This window comes from Bos indicus, chromosome 22, assembly GCF_029378745.1.
Source record: "Bos indicus isolate NIAB-ARS_2022 breed Sahiwal x Tharparkar chromosome 22, NIAB-ARS_B.indTharparkar_mat_pri_1.0, whole genome shotgun sequence".
NCBI classification, from domain to species: domain Eukaryota; kingdom Metazoa; phylum Chordata; class Mammalia; order Artiodactyla; family Bovidae; genus Bos; species Bos indicus.
In genome coordinates, this window is record NC_091781.1 from 12,182,958 (window position 1) to 12,195,208 (window position 12,251).

Below are 12,251 nucleotides of genomic sequence, written 5' to 3' on the forward strand. Positions count from 1 at the left end.
AATACAATTCTAACAGTCATTTTTTCCCTCTACTCCACCTAAGAGGACCAAAGACCCATGTTAGGTTAGACCATGCACAAAATAGCTAGACTTGCAAGAGTCATAATTCAAAGTTTGAAATACGTTCCGTATTTTTAAAAATTACCAAGTTCCCTGTGTACAATATATTCTCAAAATTCTGGTCCATTTTGTAATGCTCCATGGCCAAGAAGACAGTGTTGATTATGATGCAGATGGTGATGGCCAGTTCAGTAAAGGGATCAGTCATCACGGTTCTCAGGACCTTCTTAATGTCTAGCCACCAGGGGCTACAGTCCCACACGAGGTATCTGGATGCCAGATTTTCCCCACATGGGAGGCAAGGCTCCTGTGATTTTTCTTGTTCTGGAGAAGAAGAATGAAAAAGCACTTGAGGAGTTGGCTATGCGCCAGTCTGGCTGCTCTTTGCCCGTGTGTCCTTCTTCCCTCTTCCCTGGCATCTTCTGTGCTACAACATGATCAGTCAAGAAGAGTACTGCTGTGTGGCTAACAAGGTTTCCCACACTGAGCTTTCATGTGGCATAGTCAAGTACAAGTCTTTATATGTACACTGAGCACCTAGGAACAGGGCTGCACTGTCAGAGATACAGATGGGGAAGTCAACACTGACTGGCTATGAACCTATGAGAGAGACAGACATAAGCCCAAGTTACGTTCACCCAAGGCGGACCAAGGTGATGGCTATACCAGAGCACAGGAAGCTTCCAGGGCCCAGGGGAAAGGGAGATATTCAGGCAGGGCCATCTATAAGCATGAAACAAAAGGCATGCAATCAGTTAATTTCAGGTCAGAAAAGGCACCCTGATTTCCACACAATGTTAGGGCTTCATGAGGGGACTCAGAAGTGCTAAGAACCCGTTTAACCCCATTCTTGCTAGCACCTGAGTCCTGCCCTTGAACACCAACCCCTCAGTTTGGTCCCCGGTTACCTGTGGTTATCAGGTCCCTCAGATGGTACCAGCCTGTATGCACAGGTCTTCTTCTATTGTTCATGACAGATTCCTATTCTAACTTCAATGACAACTGTCACCTCCTGGAAACTTCTATGTTTTCTCTCCTTTGGCTGACTATCATTGTCACTGAAACCTCCTGTGACTGTGTGGCCTGAACAGGAAGTCTTCTTGGTGCTCTTGGTCCCACCATTACCCAAGAGGCAGCTCAGGGTGGGCCCACGGGGAAGGCCTGCTTCTTAAAAGCCATGTTGCTCACATGCTCCAAAGAAGCACTGGGAGTCACTGTGCAGAAGTACCCATGGTGGGTTGCAGAGGGCTTCTAGGGAGCTGGAGAGAGGGAGAAGGGAAGGACATCATTGAACTTAGGCTCCCCCTTGGCCTGGGAGGCACAACTTACCCTGCATGGTAATGGTAAGGATGCTGACAGCACTCAGCGCTCTCTGCCTTTGGAAGGAGTCTCCGTGCTCATCACAGTGGTCCACCGACAGATTCTGGGACAGTCGTTTGGTTTGCTCAAGGAGGTGTGGCTGTAAGAGAAGGCATGATGGACCTTCTGAGGGAAGGGGCGGCCTCTCCTCAAAACTTCACAAACTTTGTTTCAATGCCACATGCAGTGAAGATGCTCAACTCACTTCAACTTCATTGCACGCCAAAGGTTCAATTTTCTTAATTCACATTTAATACATAAGAGGAATATGGGTTGAACATTCATATTTTTATGTATACACATTTCTAGAGTCTAGAGTCATATCTACAGAAACATTTATTTCTCTGTGTTTTATTCATTGTCAACAAAAAGCAAAAAACAAATTTACAAAAACCAATACACAATGGTTTGGGGTATGAAAGCAATAAAAAGTGTAATTTAGAAACAATGTTTGCAAGGGGCAGAAGTGGGGGATAAATTCAGAAAGGTGAATTGAGGCCAGACAGTGAAATGCCTCGAGTGGCTGTCTAAATAGATTTTGAAACAGACAGTAACTCAGACTTTCCTAGTGTTCCGGGGGTTAAGACTCTGCGCTTCTAATGCAAGGGGCATGAGTTCGGTCCCTGCTGGGAAACCAAGATCCCACATGCCATGTGGCAAAAATACCAAAAACAGACAATGAAAAACCCCAAAACAAAACAAAAAAATTTTGTAACTAAGAAGGACAGTCATATAAATATCACAAAATCCTTAGAGTAGTAAACTTCAGGTACTCTTTCAGGCTGTGTCTAAGAGTTTATTGATTTTCACCTTATCTAAAATTCTAAAGTATCTAGAAATTAAAAGACATAACCTCATAAACCTTCAGCTATCCAGAAAACTCAGGTATTTTTAATTACTTATTCCCCCAAAAGTTCTGACCAACCATGGCCTTATAGGGAACTAGTGAAAAGCTGTTCTAAAGGCAGCCTGTAGTCTTGCAATAGCCATTTCTTATTCTATTAAGAGTTAAAGGGAAAAGACATTTTAGGTTAAGAATGAGGAAAAACTTCCAAAATATTAAAAAATACATGCAATTTCTTGACTATGCTGTGAAGTGACAGCAAAGAAGCCTAGTCTAAACCATGGGATCTTACCCTGTCACTCCACCAGGGAACTGCTCATAGCAGTGGGGCAAGTCCGTCCATCTACTTCAAAGGCCCCTGAACTCCCTTTCCCCATTTCAGGCTCAGATATGCACACCCACTTTCTGCCTCCTTCATCTTTCCACTACCTCAGGAAGGAGGCTCTAGCCATTATTCCCTGGCCTGTATCTCCTACATCTTCCTCTCTTCTGATTTCTCTTCTCCAGGATTAAAACATGTTCAAAACATCCCCCACCTTAAATAAGATTTTTTTTTTTTCTATATCACATCCTCTCATAGCTTGTTTTCTGCATATCCCACTGCCTTAACAATAGCCTGGCTTGAATGCCCCATGTTGTTGCTCAGTCCCTAGTCATGTCCCACTCTTTGCAACCCCATGGACTGTAGTACACCAGGCTTCCCTGCCCTTCACTATCTCCCAGAGTTTACTTAAAGCATGTCCATTAAGTCAGTGATGTTATCCAACTATCTCATCCTCTGTCACCCTCTTCTCCTCCTTCCCTCAATCTTTCCCAGCATCAGGGTCTTTCCCAATAAGTTGGTGCTTTGCATCAGGTGGCCAAAGTACTGGAGCTCCAGCATCAGTCCTTCTAATGAATATTCAGGGTTGATTTCCTTTAGGACTGACTGACTTCACCTCCTTGTTGTCCAAGGAACTCTCAAGAGTCTTATTTAGCACCACAATTCAAAAGCATCAATTCTTTGGTGCTCAGCCTTCTTTATGGTCTAATTCTCACATCCAAACATGACTACTGGAAAAATCATTTGTGTGCTAGCTAAGTCACTTCAGTTGTGTTCAACTCTTTGCAACCCTGTGGACTGTAGCCCATCAGGCTCCTCTGTCCATGGGATTCTCCAGGCAAGAACACTGGAGTGGGTTGCCATGCCCTCCTCCAGGGGAATCTTCCCGACCCAGGGATCAAACCCACATCTCTTCCATCTCCTGCACTGGAAGGCACGTTCTTTACTAGCACCACCAGGGAAGCCCTTAGCTTTGACTTCATGGACCTTTGTCAGCAAAGTGATGTCTCTGCTTTTTAATATGCTGGCTAGGTTTGCCATATCTTTTCTTTCAAGAAGCAGGCATCTTTTAATTTCATGGCTGCAGTCACCATCCGCAGTGATTTTGGAGCACAAGAAAATAAAATCTGTCACTGTTTCTACTTTCCCCCCATCTATCTGCTGTGAAGTGATGGGAGCAGATAGCATTATCTTAGTTTTTTTAATGTTGAGTTTTAAGCCAGCTCTTTCACTCTCCTCTTTCACTCTCTTAGGCATCTCAAAATTGGTATGTGCATAACTTAACTTGCCATCTTCCTCGGCCCCCAGAACATGCTCTCTGCTCATCTCAGTACAAATCAGCTACCCAAGCCATAAACTGGCATCATCCCCACCCTCATCATTCCCACCCTCTGCATATAATCACTTGCCAAATCTTTTCCTCTGTAGATCCACTGTAACCTGTTCATCTCTCTTCATCCTCACTGCCCGAACCATAGTTGAAGCCACTTCCACCTCTTACCTGGATCATTGCAACAGCTTCTTAACTGGTGGCCTCCAGTCTCACCCTCCTCCAATCCCCTCTCTTCGATGAATCCAGGATTTCCACAAAGTAAATCTGGTCTTTATCACTCTTCTGCTTAAAACCTTTCCATACTGCTTATCCCTTGCATATAGGGTAAAGAATGAACTCCTTGGCTTGGCTTCAAGGCCTTTTACAAGGGTCCACATCTTACCACTAGAACCTCTTGCCATCATCCCCACCAACCACACACACACACACACACTAGAACCTCTTGCCACCATCCCCACCAACCACACACACACACGTGTGTGTGTGAGTGTGCACGTGCACATTTTCTACTAGGTCATGTTCTGCTCTCCTTTGCTTCCAGGCCTATGCATGTGCTATTCTCTCTGCATGTGGAGCTTCATTCTTCCTTTAACCTGGCTAATTCATCCTTTCAGCTTACACACTGCTTCCTCTAGGAACTTTTTTCTGATCCACTGCTCTTTTCCCAGTCCCCATCAAGTCTGGGGCTGGTGGTCTGAAACAGATGTTATTGTTGGTCCCATCCACACATCCTTGGGCTTTCTTTGGAAACCCAAATAACTGTTACCCTAACACATAGCAAGTCATAAATTATTGTTTCCTGACTCCAGAAGTCTTGATCCAATGATAGACCAAAGGTAGTGTATAAATAGTGCCCTCAGTCCAAGGAGATTACACTGACTTAATAACGCACATTAATTGACCACCTTCTCTTCCATGTATCACTTCTCCCCTCCTTTCGCAGTACTTCCTGCGATCACTTCCCAAATAATCTACTTGTGCTCTAACATCTCTAACATTTGCCTTGGAGGAAATAAACACTGCCCCTAAGACATTGCTCCTGCTCTGCTCTCCCTGTGCCCATCATGCTGGTCATCACACTGAACAGTAAGTGCCTTGTTGGCACTGTGCCTACATTATTAGATGTCTGTGTTATATATCCCGTGTATCTCCAGTACCTACTCCAGTGCCAAATAAACACTGTCAACACTTTAAACAGATATTTGTAAATAAATGGATAACTGGATAGACCCATGGATGCAGGGAAGTATGTGCAAGTGGATGAATGGATAAATGACTGACTGACTGAATGAATCCTTTCAATTAGATTGACAACTTGACCTGTCCCCCTGAGCAGTGCTCAAATATCATAAATTCTTTGGCCAAAACTTGCCTTTTTTGAAGAATCTTCATCAGAATCTGATCCTGGAATCTGGTCTTTCCCAGACTTTCTTAAAAAGAAGGATTTTCTTTTCTTACTACCAAATAGCTTTCTCTTCTTTGGGGAAAAAGATGATGCTTCAAGGGAATTAAGTGAACTTCTGTCAATTCCCATGGCAACCAGAGCCTTAGAAAGTGAACAAAAGCAATTAATGAACAGATCACACTTCTCATAGAACACTGCAAACGACTTCCACCTTGGTGAGCATTCTCCCCTCTCTTCTGGTAGCACTGGGCCATTTCAACTGCAAATTGCCCAACTGGAGTATGCTATCTTTACCATTGTTTATGTGGGGAATGTGTCCTGTTTGTTCACAATATTGCAGCCCTTGAAGGCAGCGTTGACTCTTCAATATCTCTGTGCCACCAACCCTTAGCACAGTGTCCTGTATGTGCTAGGTACTCACGAAATGTCTGTGTTTAATGATGCAGATATCAAGCACTTAAGAGGGGTTTCCTCCTGACAAATCTCTGCAGAGGATGAGAAAAAGCATAAAACATGATCCCTGCCTTGAAATCTTAAAACTGAATCTTGAGCTCTAAGAACTGGGAAAAACAAAATCAAGATTCCAGGGAAACAATAAGAAGGGCCTGTAAATATAACAGGAATTACAAGAGAGGAGAGATGATCATGACTGTCATCTCTACAGCCATCATGATTGCTTTCCAAACACTCTCAAGCAAAGTCCCTGGACACAAACATCTTCAGCTTCCCACAAGAAAGCCTAGAGAAGAGCCTTCCTTTTCACACACATGTATCTAGCCAGCAATTTTGGATCTGTCTTTGAAGGCTCATGTTCAGAAAGCCAAAGATCATCAAAATCCCTTTCTCAAGAGCCCTGTTCCTGGGCATCTTTGTGAGAGACTGTAGCAGAGCCAGCTGCAAGGGGCTTAAAAATTCTCAGAAAATCACTAGTTGGGAAAGCACTGTACAGGCCTTGTACAGAAACCTTAAGTGTCAGACCCCACAGCCTCTGGGATGCCCCCAAGCAGACCCCATTAACAGATATCATGTGCCCCTACCTCCTTCTCCTCCTTCAACAGCTGCTGGGCTTCCTGAAACATCTTCTCCTTGGCTTCTGTTTCAGCAGCTACATTCTTGTTCTGTTCCTCATAAGTCATGGTGACAACAGCCAGGGTTAAGTTAACCAAGTAGAAAGAGCCCAGGAAGATGACCACCACAAAGAAGAGGACCGAGATGAGCCCTGAGGTACGCACAGTCTGCAAGGGACAGAACACACAGGGTGACTTCACCTGGAGCAGAGATTAGACAGTAGTAATTGGTCTCTCCCCAGCCCTGATTGGCTCAGCTGCCCACAACCTCATCTATTGCCTCCCCCACCAACTGGAGCTTCTGATGCTCTGTCCCTCAGTAAGGAAATACCATCTGTACGTTCACACAGAAGTCCTAGTGACTTGACTGTGACTTTCTCATGGGTATTTGTGTTTTTTACATAAAAATGGCAAGAGAGAGCAATGCAGCATGAAGGCTGAAGTACTAGTGGTGGAACTGCAGTCAGTGGGGAATCTGGTGAGGGCTGATATTTCTAGGAAGAGTTTTTTGTACTCTTCTTCCAGATATCACATTTATAGTCTTTTTGATGTTTCTAATGGAATTCTAAAAAGAGAATTTAACAGTACAATTGTTAAGGATAAAAAATACATGACAAAGTTGAAGGAGAGATGGTTGGTTATAAATAAACGATAGATAAGTGGTGGAAAGGGAGAGAGGGAGGCAGGGAAGCAGGGGGCGGCAGAGGGAGGTGGGGGGGTGGGGACAGAATGAATAAATAAATAACCTGTCGATAAAGCTTCTCCCAGGAATCTTGGGTCATAAGCCGGAACATGGCAAGAAAAGACCAGCCAAAGTTGTCAAAATTTGTGTAGTTATAGTCAGGATTTTTGTGGCTATCTCTGCATTCATATTGTTCAGGACAAGCCCTAGATATTGGAAACAAAGGAACAGAGAAAGAATTACATACTCTGCAGCTGGGTTCCCCCCACCACACACACACCCTGCCCAGGGCACTGGTTCTTCCAAGAACAATGAGCTTACACTCAAAACCCCTAGGTGAAGAGAACATTTGTAGAGTGTCATCCCTTATCTTCCAAACCTCCTAGTCTATGTCTAAACATGGGTATTCATAGTCTCTTCTCAAACAGATTGATTAGAAAGTTCACATTGGCAGTTTTTCATTAAAAAATGAAGCGTAGTGACTTAGTGAACAATTTACAGTTAAAAAAAAAAAAAAGGACATACAATGAATTGATGTCTCTCTCCCCAGATACCTAGTCCCACGTTCTAAAGGCACAAATAAGCAGTTACTTTATTAATTTTCCAGAAGCCTTCTATGACTATAAAAGCACATGTCTATCAATATATATCTTCTATAATACATGAACATGATCATTCTTTGAAGACTCTCTTGCACTTTGCTTTTTTTCATGGAATGATACTGACTGGAGGTCTTTCCATATCAGCATACAAGGAAATGTCTCATTTTCTGTGTGTCTTACATTTTTTGGATTTTTATAAATGTTTTGCTAATGCTGAATATTTAGATTACAATTGTTATCAGCCCCCTATTATTACAAACATTTGGGTTTTACTTTAAAAACAGTAGATATCTTGCATATGGGTCTTGCCCACATCACCAAAACACACCTCACTGAGTGCATTTATCAAATACACTAAGAATATGTACTTTTTTAGTTTGAAATATAGCATTCTTATCAAAGTAACACATGCTGTGGTTTTAAAAACTCAAATGGCACCACAAAGCTTGTAATAAAAACCACTCCAGCATTCTTCAACTGTCATTTATATACCCCCAATTCAACAACTTTTAGCTCTTTCAGGTCCATATCTCTAAATATGGTGCTTTTACTGGGAGGAGATCAAGATGGCAGAGGAGAAGGATGCTGAACTCACCTCCCCCAGTGAATACATCAAAAATAGGTCTAGGGTGGGATGATTTGGAAGAATGGCATAGAAATATGTATAATATCATATATGAAACGAATCACCAGTCCAGGTTCAATGCATGAGACAGGATGCTTGGGGCTGGTGCACTGGGATGACCCAGAGGGATGGTACGGGGAGGAAGGTGGGAGGGGGGTTCAGGATGGGGAACACGTGTACACCCGTGGCGGATTCATGTTGATGTATGGCAAAACCAATACAATCAGTTCAGTTCATTTCAGTCGCTCAGTCGTGTCTGACTCTTTGCGACCCCATGAATTGCAGCACGCCAGGCCTCCCTGTCTATCACCAACTCCCGGAGTTCACTCAGACTCATGTCCATTGAGTCAGTGATGACATCCAGCCATCTCATCCTCTGTCGTCCCCTTCTCCTCCTGCCCCCATCCCTCCCAGCATCAGAGTCTTTTCCAATGAGTCAGCTCTTCGCATGAGGTGGCCAAAGTACTGGAGTTTCAGCTTCAGCATCATTCCCTCCAAAGAAATCCCAGGGCTGATCTCCTTCAGAATGGACTGGTTGGATCTCCTTGCAGTCCAAGGGACTCTCAAGAGTCTTCTCCAACCCACAGTTCAAAAGCATCATTTCTTCGGTGCTCAGCCTTCTTCACAGTCCAACTCTCACATCCATACATGACCACAGGAAAAACCATAGCCTTGACTAGACGAACCTTTGTTGGAAAAGTAATGTCTCTGCTTTTGAATATGCTATCTAGGTTGGTCTTAACTTTCCTTCCAAGGAGTAAGCGTCTTTTAATTTCATGGCTGCAGTCACCATCTGCAGGGATTTTGGAGCCCAAAAAAATAAAGCCTGACACTGTTTCCACTGTTTCTCCATCTATTTCCCATGAAGTGATGGGACCGGATGCCATGATCTTCGTTTTCTGAATGTTGAGCTTTAAGCCAACTTTTTCACTCTCCACTTTCACTTTCATCAAAAGGCATTTGAGTTCCTCTTCACTTTCTGCCATAAGGGTGGTGTCATCTGCATATCTGAGGTTATTGATATTTCTCCCGGCAATCTTGATTCCAACTTGTGTTTCTTCCAGTCCAATGTTTCTCATGATGTACTCTGCATATAAGTTAAATAATCAGGGTGACAATATACAACCTTGACGTACTCCTTTTCCTATTTGGAACCAGTCTGTTGTTCCATGTCCAGTTCTCACTGTTGCTTCCTGACCTGCATACAGATTTCTCAAGAGGCAGGTCAGGTGGTCTGGTATTCCCATCTCTTTCAGAATTGTCCACAGTTTATTGTGATCCACACAGTCAAAGGCTTTGGCACAGTCAATAAAGCAGAAATAGATGTTTTTCTGGAACTCTCTTGCTTTTTCCATGATCCAGCAGATGTTGGCAATTTGATCTCTGGTTCCTCTGCTTTTTCTAAAACCAGCTTGGACATCAGGAAGTTCACGGTTCACATATTTCTGAAGCCTGGCTTGGAGAATTTTGAGCATTACTTTACTAGCGTGTGAGATGAGTGCAATTGTGTGGTAGTTTGAGCATTCTTTGGCATTGCCTTTCTTTGGGATTGGAATGAAAACTGACCTTTTCCAGTCCTGTGGCCACTGCTGAGTTTTCCAAATTTGCTGGCATATTGAGTGCAGCACTTTCACAGCATCATCTTCCACAATTTGAAATAGCCCAACTGGAATTCCATCACCTCCACTAGCTTTGTTTGTAGTGATGCTTTCTAAGGCCCACTTGACTTCACATTCCAGGATGTCTGGCTCTAGGTTAGTGATCACACCATCGTGATTATCTAGGTCGTGAAGATCTTTTTTGTTTGTACAGTTCTTCTGTGTATTCTTGCCACCTCTTCTTAATATCTTCTGCTTCTGTTAGGTCCATACCATTTCTGTCCTTTATCGAGCTCATCTTTGCATGAAATGTTCCCTTGGTATCTCTAATTTTCTTGAAGAGATCTCTAGTCTTTCCCATTCTATTGTTTTCCTCTATTTCTTTGCATTGATCACTGAGGAAGGCTTTCTTATCTCTTCTTGCTATTCTTTGGAACTCTGCATTCAGATGCTTATATCTTTCCTTTTCTCCTTTGGTTTTCACTTCTCTTCTTTTCACAGCTATTTGTAATGCCTCCCCAGACAGCCATTTTGCTTTTTTGCATTTCTTTTCCATGGGGATGGTCTTGATCCCTGTCTCTTGCACAATGTCACGAACCTCAGTCCATAGTTCATCAGGCACTCTATCTATCAGATCTAGGCCCTTAAATCTATTTCTCACTTCCACTGTATAATCATAAGGGATTTGATTTAGGTCATACCTGAATGGTCTAGTGGTTTTCCCTACTTTCTTCAATTTCAGTCTGAATTTGGCAATAAGGAGTTCATGATCTCAGCCACAGTCAGCTCCTGGTCTTGTTTTTGTTGACTGTATAGAGCTTCTCCATCTTTGGCTGCAAAGAATATAATCAATCTGATTTTGGTGTTGATCATCTGGTGATGTCCATGTGTAGAGTCTTCTCTTGTGTTGTTGGAAGAGGGTGTTTCTATGACCAGTGCATTTTCTTGGCAAAACTCTATTAGTCTTTGCCCTGCTTCATTCCATATTCCAAGGCCAAATTTGCCTGTTACTCCAGGTGTTTCTTGACTTCCTATTTTTGCATTCCAGTCCCCTATAATGAAAAGGACATCTTTTTTGGGTGTTAGTTCTAAAAGGTCTTGTAGGTCTTCATAGAACCGTTCAACTTCAGCTTCTACAGCGTTACTGGTTGGGGCATAGACTTGGATTACTGTGATATTGAATGGTTTGCCTTGGAAACGAACAGAGATCATTCTATCGTTTTTGAGATTGCATCCAAGTATTGCATTTTGGACTCTTTTGTTGACCATGATGGCTACTCCATTTCTTCTGAGGGATTCCTGCCCACAGTAGTAGATATAATGGTCATCTGAGTTAAATTCACCCATTCCAGTCCATTTTAGTTCGCTGATTCCTAGAATGTCGACATACAATATTGTAAAGTAATTAGCCTCCAATAAAATAAATAAATTTATTTAAAAAGTTAGGTCTACATGTGGAGCAATTCTCAATGAAACAAACTGGACACTAGCAGTAAACTGGATATAAGAGTCTAAAGAAAGATCCACACAGAGTCAGGTAGGAAGGGAGGGGAAGCAATTAGGTTGGGACTCACACCCGTAGGAAGGGACACAGAAGAAAGGGATATCAGAGGCTCAGAGATCCTTCCTGGGGGGTAAAGGGTTTGAATATCATCCTGGGCAGGCCAGCCCTAGGGTCTAACACTAGGACAAAAAGTTCCCTTAGCTGGTTTGAAATCTAGTGGGATTTACAGGAGGGCTATAACAAACTGAGACTCTGCTCACAAGGACATACACATGTTTGCTTAATCTCAGGAATAAGGTAGGTGCCTACTCTCACCACTTCTATTTAACTTGATATTGGAAGTCCTAGCCATAGCAATCAGCCAAAAAAAAGAAATGAAAGGCATCCAAATTGGAAGAAAAGGGACTTCCCAGGTGGTCCAGTGGCTAAGACTCTACATTCCCAATGCAGGGGGCCCAGGTTTAGTCCCTGGTCAAGGAAAGTAGATCCCATGTGCCACAATCAAGAATTCACATGCCACAAGAAAGATGGAAGACCCCTAATTAAACATAAAAGCTTTTGCACAGCAAAGGAAACCATAACATTAGTCGCTCAATCATGTCTGACTCTGCAATCCCATAGACTGTAGCCCACCAGGCTCCTCTGTCCATGGAATTCTCTAGGCAAGAATATTGGAGTGGGTAGCCATTTCCTTCTCCAGGGGATTGTCCAGACCAAGGATCAAACCCAGGTCTCCTGTGGCCTTTACCATCTGAGCTACCAGGGAAGCCCAAGATGAAAAGACAACCCTCAAAATGGGAGAAAATAATTGCAAATGAAGCAACTGACAAAGGATCAATCTCCAAAATAT

At 43.1% G+C, this 12,251-nt stretch overlaps 1 protein-coding gene across 1 annotated transcript in view; it reads right to left on the reverse strand.

Annotated features, from left to right (window-relative positions):
* The window catches only part of SCN11A (sodium voltage-gated channel alpha subunit 11), an 89,604-nt gene that overhangs the window by 52,786 nt on the left and 24,567 nt on the right, over positions 1 to 12,251 (reverse strand). Inside the window, exons 9-13 of the mRNA XM_019985154.2 lie at positions 7,137 to 7,278; positions 6,361 to 6,558; positions 5,291 to 5,464; positions 1,390 to 1,519; positions 146 to 384 (exon numbers count right to left, since the gene is read on the reverse strand). Coding sequence (XP_019840713.2) covers positions 146 to 384; positions 1,390 to 1,519; positions 5,291 to 5,464; positions 6,361 to 6,558; positions 7,137 to 7,278 — 883 coding nt within the window. The remainder of the gene's footprint in view (positions 1 to 145; positions 385 to 1,389; positions 1,520 to 5,290; positions 5,465 to 6,360; positions 6,559 to 7,136; positions 7,279 to 12,251) is intronic.